Consider the following 16,420-nt stretch of genomic DNA (forward strand, 5'->3'; position numbering starts at 1 on the left):
GATTTCAGTCTTGATATCTTTTTATTCTTTCTACCTTCAGGCCAGTTTCCCAGCACTTTTGTGGAACCCGTTACAATCCCAAGCACCAAGACAGGAGAGAATCTGTATGTGTGCATCAGTGACTTTAACTCTGTGGATGCTGGAAACTTACCACTAAAGAGAGGTACATACATTATGCTCTCAGTTGTTAAACATGCAGGAGTTTTATCCAGGTCCATTAAGGTTAATAATACTGCAACAAAGGGAAAATTATTCTGATGCTTACTGCACTTTTAAACCGATCATTTACTCAACCTCATGTTATTCCAAACCTATATGACTTGCAAACAATTCAAAGAAATAATGCAATCCCCATAAAGAGACTTTTGGGCATTCTGCATTTTTGGAGATAGTGGGGGAAAAAAAAACATATAAAATAAAGCAGAAAAATCCTTGCATCACAAAAAGCTACCATATGGTTTCAAGAAGACTTTTGTGTTTCATGTAAGAAAGAAAATCTTGCAGGTTTGGATCATGAGGGTGATTTATCGATTAATACAGAATTTTTCTTTTTGAACCAGATATTGTTTTAACATAAAGATGTTTAATCTATAAATAATGTCAAAACTTTTAAGTAGGTGATGAGTTAAATCTCTTTGTACTGCTATTTTCTCTTTTCTTCAGCATAAATCCTGCTTGCTCAGAGTGACGTAATGTCATATATGAAGGTATATATTATTTTTTACAGTAGAGCCATAGATTGTAGATCACCTCTACTGTAGCAACAGAGAAACCAAGAAAACACACTTTATAAGTTTTAATTGCTATGTTTGCTGTTTTAGCGAGTAGAGATGTATATCAAAAGTGGAAACTCTGTCATCTTTATTCCTGATGTATCTAGTTTATTTATGGTCTGTTTTGATCTACATATAGTGTATAAGATTATATCATCAGAGTTTCCAGATTTTGAGCACTATACATGCAATTTATAGTTTTCACGTGACATCACACCCTTACAAGAACGCCCACATGGATGGCAAAACAAGGCTGACCAGCAGTTCTTTTTATGAGGTTTGCTTTAAGTAGTATTTAGGGCTGAACGATATATCGTTATCGTATCTATATCTAGATATGAACTTTCAAGATATTACTATCGAAAAAAGCAACGATATAGACGATATAGATTTCCCCTCTCCGCGCTCGCCCTGCATACAACTCTGGCAGTCACAACAAACATCAGTTTTACGAGTGCCCTTGAATGCACCGCTAAAGCCAGTGTGCACACACTACCAGGGACGTGGAAACTATATTGAAATACTCCCGAAATACTTAAAAGTAAGTGGCTGGTGAACTGGGAATAGAATAGAGTAAACATTGAAGTTACTTACACAATGTGTATCTGATATGAATAAAACGTGTCGAATTACAATGGAAAGGATTATTATTACCTCTTCCATAGACATCAGTGTGTATTTTACAAACTCTAAATGTTTTGTTTTTTTAGTACTTATGTGAATTTATATGTTTGAAACCTAAAATAAACAGTATGTGGTTGAAAACACTGAAAAGTTGTGATATATGACAGCTCTGAGCGCGCCTGTCAACATTTGAATTTAGCAGTTGATCATGTGATGCACTTGATCGTACGCTCAAGGGACCAGCCTAGACTGATTACACCTGTGTGATCGTACGTGCAAAAGGCTTAAAAACAATACATTTTCTGACACAAAATTTTGAAATGTAGGCTTAAATCAAACACATTTTAATTCAGATTCTGTATTTATTTATATATATATATATATATATATATATATATGAATAAATAAATAAATAAATAAAAACTATATATATATATATATATATATATATATAAATAAATAAATAAATAAAAACTATATATATATATACATATATACATATATACATTATATATATATATATATATATATATATATATAAAGCAAAGGAAAACAAAAACAACGAACAAAAACCCCCCCAGCTGCCTGACCCCGAGAGGAGTGGGGAAAGGGGGAGGTGGGCGGCCCTGTTCCAACGTCTATGCACACTGTACAGAGACAGCGGATAAATTAGAAAGAAAGAAAATGAGTGCGGGAGATAATGCGCCAGTGGCAGTGCAGAATCTGACTTGGTGCCAAACCATAAATCATCTTCCATAATTTGGAAGTATTTTGGATTCAAAAAAGACTATGTAAACCAGAGTGACGTGTTGTGCAGGTCGTGCTTAGTAGGGGTGCACCGATCGAGATCGGCCGATCGTTAATGCGCATCTCGCCAGTAAAGCCGGTTATCTAATCAGCGGTAAATTCCATCAGGTGGGTGATTTCACATAGAGCCGCTGTTACTACACAGAGCCGTTGTTAACTGTCTAGTTGCGCAAATAAACGCTGATGCTGAACGTGGATTTGCGCATCTTCTCAGTTAACAATGGCTCTGTGTAGTACCAGCTGCTCTATGTGAAATCACGCACCTGATGGAATTTACCGCTGATTACACAACCGGCTTTACTGATGAGATGCGCATAACGATCGGCCGATCTCGATCGGTGCACCCCTAGTGCTTAGCAAAAGAACACGTAGTCATATCGTATTGTATCGATATCGAGATATCTGGCATGAAAATCGAGATATGAAATTTTGTCCATATCATTCAGCCCTAGTAGTAATGTAGTAAGACAGTGATATTTAAAGGCCAAATTCAGCATACACCTTATTGCTGATACATACTTTGCGAAGGCAAGCAAATGAACCCAGAATATAAACCCCATTTCTCAAAGTTTCACATTAAATGCTTTCCCACAGCAAACTATTAAAAAGAAAACAAGTTTTAAATTGTAATGTTGCGGCATGTGTTTTATATGTATTGCAAATGGCCAAAACCTTTGAGAGAAGTTCCAAATATTTGTGAATTGGAAAGTTAACAGGCTTGTGCTGCAGTTCTATAGATGTCTTCGATCCAGATACCTGAAAACTATGAATTGAAAATAGCATTTTCAAGAAGAGCAGATCCCAAGTCACCACTAGATGTCACTAGTTGTTTGTTTAAATTTTGTAGAATAAATGATAGTAATAACCTAAAAAATTATATTTTTGTATTACTTGTCTGTTGTTCCTATCTGTTCTGTAATGTTTTTTCTTCTTTTCATTACTTACTTTGGAAAATGTTACTTTGTGTTTGATGTTTTGAATATTACATGCCTGTTTATGTATTATATTGCTTTAAATGTAGTAAGTCCTGATTTAATGTGGAAACTATCCAGTGCACACTTCCTTCATTTTTATGTGAAAAAGAACTGGAAGAGTTTTGTTTCCGCTATCATGTCAGTGGGGATCATATACGCTGTTCTAGTTTGTGTTAAACACAAAGGGAGGTGGAGCGCGACTGTGTGGAATTTGGCCCTTGTGACCCTAATGGACATTCTGGCTCCTGCTCCTGATGTGAATGTGTGCATGTTCGTTAAGTGAAACTGATCACACCGGTGACTTAACCGCCGTGCAAACTGACTTGATGTCAGAGAACTTCACACAGCTCTAATACTGTTTACAAGGACAGCATAAAAAGAAATAAATTTAGTATTTTGGCCTGGGAGCAAATATAGGCATCAACACAATTACTCAACTGCTAGTTAAATTTTCATTTACAATTAATACACTTAGCAGATACTTTAGTGAGGATGCAAACAAATATGCTAGTTTTACAAATAAGTATGATCTCAAACAACTAAAACTAATGCAGCTACTACAATATATAGTCCACCTAAATCCTTATATAAATAAGTCAACAGATTTTCTTAATGATCATTTTAAGCTTGACAGAAGTCCTTGTGTTCTCATATGTAGTAGTTATGTACACTATTTGGGTGTGAGAAAAGTAAAGAGAAAAGGAGGGACTATAAGGTGAGGGTGACGAAGGGTACTGTGGTTGTCAATCAGAGGGGGCGGTCCAATTGTTGGTTTGTGAACACATGCAAGATGGTTATCTTTCTGATCTTTTTTTTTAAATTGTCAGTAGCATTGAATTGTGTCTAGTTTGAATTGGGAATTCAGACTTGTTTTCTGTCTTTAATTACTGCACCAGAGGTACTTATTTTTAAGTATAAACAAGTAAAATAAATATATGCCCGTACTGTAAGACAAAATACACTTATTTTGAATGCTTGATATTATTTATCCTGTTTATCTAGCCTTATCTTTTTGAAAAGTTTATTCATTTATTTACTTATTTTAATTTAGCCTACGGAACTGTAATGAAGTAGCCTAGATGCTGCCATTGCATAAATAAGTACATTTAAGATAGTCTAGATAGGCTAAGTAAATTAATATCTTGTTTTTAGGATTTTTAAATCTTTTTTTATAATAGAAAAAAAGACTAATAAAAGCTCCTTAAAAGGGGAAGTGAGAAGTTTTACAGTGCATCCCTAGATATAAACAGAGCTGCTGCATTCTGATTAAGCTATGATCTCTTTACATATGCTGGGAATTCAGCCAGGACAGAATTGCAGTAGCTGTTGCTAAAGGTTTCAAGCAATTTTCATCAAATTGTTTTTTATTATAACTAATTGGTAGTATTTATTTTGAGAATATTTCAATCCTCATTATCCTGATGCTTATCTTCTTCTCCTCTCTCTCTCTCTCTTCCTGTAGGTGATGTAGTTGCTGCTGAAAGCAGTGTGGATGCTGTGTGGATGAGAGGCCATAATGCATGGGGCTCACGTGGGCTCTTCCCCATCTCTTGCGTTAAAGAGCTGGAGCTTTCCGGGCGATCCAAGCAGCTGTCAGAGCTCAGTGCGGCTGCTCAGGCCTCGGAGCTTCCCCCACATGCGCTGGGCCAGGCCTGTGCCCTTATGAGCCTTCACGCCCAGCTGGACGAGGAGCTGGACTTTCGAGAGGGTGATATCATCACCATCATAGGACTGCCAGAACCTGGCTGGTTCCAGGGAGAACTGGAGGGCAGGACGGGAGTTTTCCCTGAGGGCTTTGTAGAGCTGCTTGGACCCCTGCGCTCACTTCTGGAGGAGCCTGAACCTCAGACCCTACATCAGTATCCAGCTTACAGAATGGAGGAAGAAGAGAGAAGGGATGAGGAAAATTCAGAAATGGAGATTCAACAACAGCATGAGGAAGAAGAGGAGGAGGAAGAGGGAGCTGTATATGGGATTGCGCTTTATGAATTCCGAGCCCTTGAACCTGGTGAGCTGGAATTTGATGCTGGTGATAGGATCCGTATCCTCACCACGCTGGAGGATGGCTGGTTGGAGGGGCAAATACGTGGCAGAAGAGGAGTTTTTCCTCATCGATTTGTCAAGATACAAGGGCAGCTGCAGGTTGTCCCACAAACGGAGACATTAATTTGTGAAATTAGTGTACCTGAAAGAGAAGAAGAGTGTTACACTACCGATAATACCTCACCTCAACAAGATTGCACAGTGCCAGAATATGGGCAGGAGTGGGCTACTCCGGAAGATCACACAGTGTGGGACCTGGATTACTTTGAGCGCCGGGAGGAAGAAAGAAAGGATGAGCAGGTGTACTACATGCACTCCGATCAAAGTTCTCAAGGGAGAGAAAAGACTCTACACCAATCACAGGTTCAGTCACAAGAAAGAAGACGAGAAAGACCCCCACTCCCTCACACACAACCCCACAGAGCGAGTAGCTCAACCCACAGAGAAGTCCAAAGTAACAGAACAGGCAGCCCCAATTTGGGTAAACCCCAGCTGCCCCCTAGGCCAAGTCTACACGCCCTCAGCAACCGAAAATACAGTACAAGTTCTCACACCAGTTTACGAGAACCTCCCCCAACACCAATCACAAGGAAACAAAATCTGAATCTGCTCACCAGAACCTCACCTAATTCCATCTGGACAAGAAACAGAGGTAACTATGCATCTCATGACAGCAGAAGCCCCTTCAACAGTAAAATCTCTGCTGATAAAAACAGGCAGAAGAAGTTAACTCGACATGCAAGTGTCAGTAATGCGGACCTAATGTCTGGGGGTTGCAGTGACCACTGGGCATTGCCTCAGGAACAGGGTTCAGATGGGTTACCAACGTCTCAGAAATTGGGGACTTTAGCTGTGTCAGCTGGAAATCTTGAAGCCAAGCTTTCTCAACAGCTGATAGAGTTGGAACAAAGCTTACCAGGTTGTGGCAATGGATTCACAGAACTGAGCCGATGGGAGGAGGTTAGTGGTAGGAGGGGCAATGAAGTTTCCCGCCACTTCTCTATTATGGACTACAGCAATGAGCATGACATAATCCATGGTTCCTCCCACTCCTTGATGGAATGTCTGTTGCCCACCACTTCCTCTCCTTCTGGTTCCGCCTCCTCCTCTCTGGAGAGACGGAAAACGCTACGCCCACCTCCTCCTAGACCGCGGGTCCTTAGGCCACCAGCACCTACAAACTCGAATTGTCCTCAAACCAATGGACGTATTGCTCCTCAGCCTTACAGACCTGCACGTCCAGCCCCACGACCACCTCCTCCATGCACACACACCAACTCTGTGATGTCAGGCCCTCCTTCACCCAACTCCAACCCATTCTATAACTCGCCAGAAGAGAAAGAGACCGTTGAAGAGGTGGAAGATGCAGAGGATGTTCTGGAGATGGAGAAAGAAACTGAGAGAGAAAGAGAGAGGGAACAGGAGCAATATAAGTTACTCTTGAGGTTGGATGAGGTGGAAAGAGACATTGATATGTATTCTCACACAGCCCAGGAGCTGCAGACCATGCTGGAAGAGGAGCAGGATGAGACTTCGAGACAACAGGCTCTTGAGAATCTGGAATTCTGCACATACACCATGGAAACACTGATCCTGGAGCAGCAGCAGCTACAAGGTAGTCACTAATACTCTCAAATTAGTATATGTGTTGTGTTTTTACAACAGATACAGATTACGTTCAGTATCTGAAATCTAATATTCATTCATTCATTCATTATCATCTTTTGAGGTAAAATTACATCTTGAACGTTACAGAAGTTCCAGATAAATGCTTTCGATATGCCTTTGAAACGTCATCCGAGACAAAGTTCACTGTACTGGGTGTGTCAATACATACAAACTTTTATTTATGTTGAAATTCTCCATACCATGTCTGTAAACATAACTTATTTCCTAAGAAGTTTGTCATCTATATCAATATGCATCGGCTGTTTTGCTGACATCGTCTCAAAGTTGTTGTCAATAATATAACAATCTAAAAGAGGAATTATATGTCCTATATAATTATCGTTCTAATGCTTTCTCATCGCTGTTATGTAATATTCAGCGTTTGTTCATAGATGGTCTATGCTTGACCTTCACACCTAACTAGGGAATGGAACACACCTAGGCATAGTGCTAAACACATTATAGGCGGACCTTTTCAATAAAGGAAACCACTTTGATTCTCAAAGTAGAAAAAGTCAGTAGACAGTGGCACTGGGAGTATCATGTCTTTACACAATATTTGCTGAAGTCTGACATCAGGCATTGTGGCCACGATTCACTGCACAGTAAAACATAATGTGATCCCTCTGTACCAGATCTTGTTAAACCTCTCGGTCTTAGGTGGTAATTTTGTGTTTGCACAAACTGTATACACAAATACTAAAGTAACTGTTTAGCAACTAAAGATACATCCGTAGTTATAATTTAAAAGGTTTTACCCTTATAATTTCTTTAACATTGGTATATTACGTGTGGAATGCTGTTTCTGTTGGCTACACTTTTACCATGTACATATGAAATATATGGCCTCTTTGCACCCATGTTCTTGCTCTCTTTCTCTTGCTCTCTATCCCTACATTTCTCTCTACATGTCTTTTTACTCCCATAATCACTGAACCAGACTCTGGAGCTCTCTGGTTCAGCCTTTGGTGCATTTCACAGTCCTTTTTGCCCATGTTCTTAGAACCGGAACCACACATGCACCAGGTAAGACTTGAGATGAGATGGATTGGGGTTGTGTGTGTATTTCTTAGTATATGGCAGTGATCTTCACTATTTTTTTTCACAAGAGCCACATTGGCAGAGCAAAATCAAAAGGCGAGCCACTTTTACGACAACATACTAAGTCACCTTTGCAAATGTGCATTTCTACATATAAATTGGACATCCCACAAAAAAGAAATAACACGGCCAATACATTTTCGTTTAAGAACAGATTTACTTTAATACTGGGATGAGCGAAAGCTGGCATGCATGTCAAACAAAATGCCCCCAAAAGAAAAAAAAATCTTGATGTTTTCAGTGCTGATGCATTCATGTAACATTTAAGGGCACCTAAAAGCTGTCACAACGAACCGGCAAAATTAATGATTATGAATATGTAAAATATAGCAGAAGACTTTTAATTTTTTTTTATGTCTGTCGGCTAGAAAGATGCTGACTCGTGATCTTCACAGTAGTGAACGCGCCTGAGAGAAATGCACATTTCATACGGGAGGGAGAGCAGTCTGTTTTCTTTCGTTTTAAATTTTGTTTAAAAGTAGACATTTCAAGCTTTATATATATCCTATTTGTCGGGTCTGTGAGGCAAGTAGGGTTCATTCATGAGACAAACTCCAGGTTCACACCGGCTCCTTCGTATCGTGGTTATCTATTTTCTATTTACTTCTTATTAAATCCAGACAATTGGTTGATGAAACCTTGATTAAAATTAAGATACAATTAATACAAAAGGAAATCAAATTTAAAGACAGGCTTTGTGCTTTCTGTTTGAGGTCTCAGTGAAAGTTTTAAAGCAGTATTAGTGCCGCTGTCAGAGCGCTCACGTCCATAACGGAAAACTGTCCCGTCCATAAGATTTTTTTTTTTTTTTTTTTTTTTTTTTTTATACATTTCTAAATAAATGCGACTTATAGTCCAGTGCGAGGCTAGGCCTATATGCTTTTTCTTCTTCATGGCACATTTTTTGACCGATGCGCCTTTGATAGGCTACACCTGTATGAATTCTCATTTTACTTTTTGAACTCCATTATTGAGCCGAGTTTTGAATGAGCATGCTTCAGACTCGTGGTGTGAGCAGAGCGAAATTGGAGCGGGAAATGCGACGCTCCGTCCACCGTCCTTTTGAAATTGCCACTCTGCGCTCTGTCCAAGATCCGCCCGCTCGCGCTCCCCGCTCGCTCCCGCCTCACATGCTCTGAAGGCAAGTGGCAGTGTGATACTGTAAGCTACTATGCGAGCCGCCAGTTATAGCTTGACGAGCCGCGCAATGAGTAACTGTGGTATATGGTATTATACTTTTTTTTTTTTTCATGAGACTGCTTTTGTAATTAGTCAAGACAGTGACATTGATTTATGTTATTGAGTTCACAGCATGTGAAACTTTTATGTATGTCACATAGACCTTTGCACACAGCTGTGTACACATCTTGCTTGATATAGTAAATGTAACCTTTTGCTAGGCGCAGGCATCTGTTGTCAACTATACGGAACAAGGATTTCTGTTTGAAACTTGGATCGGGTTTTGGAACTGATAATGGGTCAATGGGTCATCAGTAGCTATGTTTCCATCCAAAGATTAAAATTTTGGAATATTGCATAAAACATTTGCGAATAAACCACGGTTACCGTTCAGCAAGTCAATGAGAACAAAATTGTCACTTCCTGATAAACTGGCACTAAATATCTCTAAGAAAAGTAGGAGCCACTGAATACATGAGTAAGACAGTAAATATACAGAAATACTTTGATGACAGACTTTCCTTAGGCATTTCAGAATGACCAAAACAGCAAACAGATGCTGTGAACGAGATCGGTCCACTGGTCAAGTTATCCCTTATCTAGTAATAAGTTTTTAATGTGCATTTTTAGAATTTATGCGCATATTGGTGGTTTCTTGTGCAAAATGTCCAAAATATGCATAGAAATAGGTGATTATCAGACATAGTGATGCATACCTTTGGTTTAGAGCACTGCCCAAGTCTTATTGAATAACACTTGATTTCTGTGACGCCTGTATGTCTTGGACTAACTGAAGTGGATTGGAGCAACACTGTTTGTGTGTGTGGTTTAATTTAATTTAAACTTCTTCATTCCTATTAATAATTATTTGTTCTCTTTGCTGTTTACAAATTTTTCACAGTTCTTTTCCTGACTAATCAACAAAAAAACGTACTCGGTTACTAAACGTAACCTCGGTTCTCTCTAGAAGAGCGAACGAGTACTGCGTCTTAGCTAAGACGCTACGGGAAAAGTCTCTTTTCACGAAATACTGAAGCAAAAAATTATCCTTAATTTTGTATTTTTGTAAAGCGCATTTGCAGCAGTACACAGCCATAGGCGAGACGGCTCGTTCGCTCATTGGCTTGTTCTGCGGCAACTGCACAGCCTATCGAGCGCGGGCTGATGCAACATCAGACCAATAAGGGCGCTTCGCGCCCTTCTTGCCACTTCCCGCCGAAACGGGTGTGGCCCAACCTATAAAAGGAGCTCGAAAAGGCTGACTCACCTGATTTATTTCATCGCCGAAGCGAACCAGAGTGAATCGTGCGCACGGCAGAGAACGCAGTACTCGTTCGCTCTTCTAGAGAGAACCGAGGTTACGTTTAGTAACCAAGTACGTTCTCTTACGAGAGCTCTCTCGTACTGCGTCTTAGCTAAGACGCTACGGGAACCCAGTGTAAAATGCCGTGCGCGCAGGGATCACACACCAATAAACCTGAAGCAACGCCCAGGATTTACAGTGCACAGTCACCTGAGGGACTCACAGAGAGTCCAGGACAGAAAAGGGAAAAAGCCCTCCGTCCCATATCTAGCAGCATCCGTAGATGCGGCAATATGACGTCACACAGCCGAGGCAAGGCCTGACCAATGTGGCAATGCGGGTCTTACGCAATACTGCCCATATAACAGTCGGCAGCGCATAGCGCTCGTGAACTCAGAATTCCCCTCAGGGCCCTGATTCGCCTATACCGACAGCAGCCTTGCTTGCAAGGCGGGAACCTCCAGGTGCAAAGGTGCGTCGCTATCGCCTGTTCCACCGGCGGAAGTGAGTGGTAGTTCCTGTTTTTAGCATCATCAGTGTGGAGAATGCTAGTGAGACAGACGAACGAGTTCGTGCTGAATATGGAGCGTTCCAAGCCTTCGCCACCTCTTCGTGAAGCTCAGGAAGAAATGAGGCGGGCTTTGAGAAGTACGCTCATCCGAAAGGGAAATACCATCCAGCCGGGAACGAGAAGGGGGGGCGCTGGTGCAAACCACTCGCGGCCGAGACTCATCGCGGCCAACACGATCATTCGCCCCGGCTCCTTCTCGATGTCAGCTCGTCTGCTGGGCTTCTGAGCAGAAGGCGCGAGATCCTCGGAGCTCGCCCAGCCCTCACTGCCCGAAGCTAGCAGAGAGCGCGTGTCCTCTTCCCCCGACGCGGCCCTGAGATCGACTTCCTCGGACGACGCGCCGGCAAACAGCGGGCGCTGCCCACCGGGAAGCGATGCAGGGGGGGGGCGGTGAAGCAGGGCGAACCGGCGAGCTCGGTTGAGCTGAAGACGGTTCCGGAATCCGCTGGAAGCGATGCTTTTACGGCGCCTCAGCGCAGCGGAGAATGCAGGCTCAGAGAAAAAGGCCAGGCGAGTCCTCAGAGTCACCATGGCAACAGCTCGCAGTGGGGGCATCCGCCGTCAGCGAGCGAGCGCTGCATGATCTTCACCCAGGCAGGAGACACAGATGACGTACCGGTCTCCCTCACTGAGGAAGGCATCTTAAAAAAGACGCGAGCTCTTTTACGAGTGTGTGTCGCAGGGCGAACACACACACACACATAAAGAACAGCTTGTATATAACAGGATTGAAAGGATATAGGCGCCGGATAGCGCAGCAGGAACGGCAATGGAAGGCGGCGATGCCAGCAGCTTCAGAATGGCTCGTCCTGCTGATGTGCTTTCTCAGACGGCGCTTGCTTCCTCCGTGATCCAGCGATGCGTGAGCTTCGCTGAAGAGATGAAAAATCAGGTGAGTCAGCCTTTTCGAGCTCCTTTTATAGGTTGGGCCACACCCGTTTCGGCGGGAAGTGGCAAGAAGGGCGCGAAGCGCCCTTATTGGTCTGATGTTGCATCAGCCCGCGCTCGATAGGCTGTGCAGTTGCCGCAGAACAAGCCAATGAGCGAACGAGCCGTCTCGCCTATGGCTGTGTACTGCTGCAAATGCGCTTTACAAAAATACAAAATTAAGGATAATTTTTTGCTTCAGTATTTCGTGAAAAGAGACTTTTCCCGTAGCGTCTTAGCTAAGACGCAGTACGAGAGAGCTCTCGTAAGAGAACTGTGGACTTTAATAAAAATGTGTTTACACTGAGCAGTAAACAGAAAAGATAATCCCAGTGAAATTATTTCGGTTTATAATGCTTATTATTATAGCAATGTGCGTCATATTGAGTCATTGGGTGTCATAATTTTGGAAGTAAGATTATTTCCTTGTGGGTTTCTCTGTATTAATTTAGGTGTGTGTGTGTGTGTGTGTGTGTGTGTTTCCACATTTATCATAACAGGGTGTGTTTCTCAACAGGGAGGGTAGAAACCATGGTTATTTATTGTTACAGTGAAGGGAGTCAATCAAGAGCCTATGGAGTAGTACTCGCTGAACAGTGGTTTTCTGCTAAAGGGAGGAGACGAGCTTCTTATTTCATCATCTCTTCTGGAATGAAACAAAAAACAAGACTAATATTTCTCATCTATCGTTTTTAGTCTGGGAACAGTTCTTTCCATAGCTATGTTGTTGGAGGAAAGACAGAGTTATGATTTTAGTTCTAACAGATTCATTTATATGTGTATCTATGAGTGAGTGTCCCGTTCTAGCCTTCTGTTGCCCCTTTCACAGCCCTTGTTCTAATTTGGATCTGTTTGGGTGCTCATAAAAAGCATCAAGAGCTCATTTGTGTCCTGGATCTAATCTCCAGCTCCCAGCTTTTCTGTGCCCGTCTCATGCACGAAAGCCTATTCAGGTTAACAGAAGGCTCTTTAAAGACCTGTATGATTCTATCGCCTGCTGGAAAGGCTGTGAGGGATTGAATGGAGGGCTATTCTAATAACAGAGATGAGAAGAGTGGCATGCGAGACCTGGATCCTCACCTCTGTCACAAGCATGCATCTGAATGCTTCGTTGCTGTAATTACTTTTTGGGTCCTGTTGTGTTCTCTGATAGATTTGGACTAATCAAAATGTATAAAACCGACACTCACCGAGGGACAGTGCCTGTCTTGAATGCTTCTCAGCCACAGGTTTGTCTGTGGCCTAAATGAGATTTTCAAGGTTTTTTTTTTTTTTTTTACCCCCTGTCCCTGTGTAGTAAAAAAAAACGACACAGTGATGTTTAAACCTCCCTAAAGTACCTAAAAATCGAACCTATAATAGTTAACAGATTATGTTTGGCAGATTTTAGATATAAATGTTTTAAACATGTTTTTTGACGAATTGCTACAGGTGCACCATCTTTGAATGTGAGTTTTGTTCCATTTCTAAGGGTTGTACTTGTGCAAACAAAGAAAAATAACTCCATTAAACAAGAGGAATGTTGATCCTGATGTCTCTGAAGTGAAAAACAACATGCACACAGTTTTGGTCTGCCCCATGTAAAGAAATGTGAGATCTTAAACACTGAATATAAAAATACCAATGTTTATAAAGAGGAAAGGAGAAGCAGTCCACAAACCTCAAATTTTCTTTCTTTTCAGTCTTAACTGGAGAAATATTTTGCATTTTAATACCTGAAGTAGGAAATCATAGTACTGTGTTCTATGTTGTCTTGGTTTTTTTTTTTTTTTTCTTGCATGAAAAGATGCCCTAGCCTGTGAAACCAGGGGCAGCCCATAACAATGGTGCATTGTGCAGTGTGCAGGCACTCGACAGTGAACGGTGTTCTCTGGAATAATCAGCCTGTGCCTAACTATCCCAGGTCAGCTTGTTGAAACATGAAAGACAAAGATTATGACATTCATGGGAACCTTGTTTCTCTGAAATGTATGATGAGCAAGTTAGTACCGATAATGCACTTCTTCTTTTGACAGATCATTCAGTGTGTCATGTTGTTTTTTTTAAAGCATAAACACACCTCCTAAATTTCTTGAAAAACACAAGCAGAAACTGAAATAGTACAGATTCAAGATCCCTGTTCTAGTTGCACAACAGCCTAAAGAGAGTCTTTAGGGGACATATACAACTTTGCTTATGAGTAATGCCAAGTTTAAAAAACACCTGAGAAGTTTGTGGAATAAAGAGGATAATACTCCCTCCTCTTTTGTTAAGTCCAGCCTGTGTTTTCTTGCAAACAGAGACTTCAGCCAATCACAGCTTCCCTGTAATCCATTCATGTGACTACGTACAATGATTAACCCTAAATGCCTCCCCTTTGCCTCCTCTCAGTTGTTGCTTCTTCCCTCCCCCACCTCCTTCTCTCTCTTCCTCCTATTGGCTGGGTAGGCAGAGAGAGAGACAGAGAGAGAGAGAGATTGAGTTTCTCAGTTCTAAACCAGACAGTCCTGTTCAGTCAGCTGTCTGAGAAAGAGAGTCAGAGTGAGACGGAGAGTTTTAGAATGCCTTTTAGGTGGAGTTCTCTACATCTGGACCTGGAATGTGAAATCTGGGCTAACACAGCTTGCCCTGTTTGTGGACTTCCATGGCCATTATGAAGGGACAGGTGGTCTTAGGACACCCTTTGACATTTGCCCCAGTGCCCTGGGACTTCAACAGGACTCCTCCCAAGAGAGGTAAGAGTGTCGAAGAGTTGGTGAGTGAGGGCTGGGAGAACGAGAGATGCATACAAATGCTGAATTTTCAACAGCAGCAACATCTTCAGCAGCAGTCAGTCATGTGTCCTCAGGACTTTAGACCCGCACCAGGAGACTGGGAGCACCAGGCATACCTCGGACAAGCCAGTGGGTTCCGTCAACAATGCTGGGAATATGAGGACTGGGACAAGGTTCCTTACCAAGAGGTCCCTCCCCAACAGTTCTTCTATCAGTCACCAGAAGCAGTGTACCAAGAGCCGAGGAACCCACAAGAATGGACCAGCAATCACCGTTTCTATCAGCACCGGAAAGAACTGGATTATGCTGACCACAGAGACTTTGCACAGAGCCCAAGGAGTAAAGAATGTCCTGACTATGTGGCCCGGTACCACTCTTGGGAATCGGATGAGTACCGTGAGGGTCAGGAGCCTTACAGTCGCAGAGATTGGGATGCGCACAGTTTTGATCGTGATAACCAGGGCTACTACGATAAGGAGCCTGATAATTATAAAGATGGGGACTGCAGGGGCCGGGATTTCTATGACCATAAAGAGTTGGATAAGTCTGAGCATTATGACCTCAAAGATCAGTACTATGACAGTAAAAAACATGAATATTACGACTCCAGGAAAAAGGACAGGTACAGATATAGAGAAGCAGACCACTACGACTCTAGAAAAAATTACCATTATGAGTGCTATGATCGTAGAGAGAAAGACCAGAGTGATGATAGAAAAGGGGACCGCTATGACCATAGTTACTGTGAAGAAAGCCGTAGGAGAGGTGACAGCTACCAGTATAGAGAGAGGGATTCAATCGATCGAAGAGACTATGACCGGTATGTACAAAGAAAGGGAGATTATTATGACTACAAAGAAAAGGAGAAGATCTGCAGTGAGTTTAGGAAAGATGACAACTGTGAAAGAACAGGAGAGAAGGACCTCTCTAAACTAGACGACAAGGAATGGAATGAACGTAAGAAAGGTAACCACTATGACCTCAAACTGGGAGACCGGGATGATTACAGAGAAAATGGCCAGTCTGAGCAGAGGGATCGCTTTGAACCTAAAGAAAAAGACTCTTATCAGTACAGAGAGGGAGACCAATGTGATTACAGAGAAAAGGATGATAGAAACTACTGGAAAGATGAACGTTATGATAGTGGTGTTAAAGACTGCTATGAAAACAAGGGTTGTGAGAGTTATCAGTATGACAATTGCAGGGAGATCAGGTTAAATTCAGTAGAACATAGACAAGAGGGTTGCAGTGCTGACCACAGCAGTGGAAGATACTGCAAGGAATGGGAAAAGGATGCTTATCAAAAGCAGACACTGAAAGAGAGACGGTCTTATGAGGATCCTGCTAAATTCAGTTATGATTACAAGGACCAGTACCATGATCGCCCGGGTTCAGGAAAACTGGATAAGGAAGGTCAAGGCCAGACACTGAAGCCTGTTTACGTGGGTTCACTTGACAGGAACAGCTTCTATAGGAAGACAGCACCCTGCTCTCTCAGAAAGTCAGAGTTTGCCACCAACAGGAAAAAGAAACAAGGTAAAGCACATTGGAAACAGTAGCACATCCAGTACTATGAAAATAAATCTGAGGTTAGAGTAGGGGCAAAACACACCTTGAGGTAGCCGTAGGTGTTGTTTGATGTAACTGAATGAGTCAACTAACAATTGTAGAAATGTCCACATGGATATCATTTATGT

General features: G+C 41.9%; 1 protein-coding gene across 3 annotated transcripts in view; it reads left to right on the forward strand.

Annotated features, from left to right (window-relative positions):
- Positions 1-16,420, forward strand: part of LOC132121595 (dynamin-binding protein-like) — a 54,965-nt gene that overhangs the window by 15,040 nt on the left and 23,505 nt on the right. For 2 of the 3 annotated variants that reach the window (XM_059531160.1, XM_059531161.1), the window contains exon 1: positions 14,431-16,259. In XM_059531160.1, the coding sequence (XP_059387143.1) occupies positions 14,594-16,259 (1,666 nt within the window). In that variant the 5' untranslated portion in view covers positions 14,431-14,593. Of the gene's footprint in view, positions 1-40; positions 164-4,640; positions 6,837-14,430; positions 16,260-16,420 lie in introns of those variants that run through there. The other variant, XM_059531158.1, reaches the window with a different exon arrangement.

Source organism: Carassius carassius, chromosome 39 (assembly GCF_963082965.1).
Source record: "Carassius carassius chromosome 39, fCarCar2.1, whole genome shotgun sequence".
Lineage (NCBI taxonomy): Eukaryota > Metazoa > Chordata > Actinopteri > Cypriniformes > Cyprinidae > Carassius > Carassius carassius.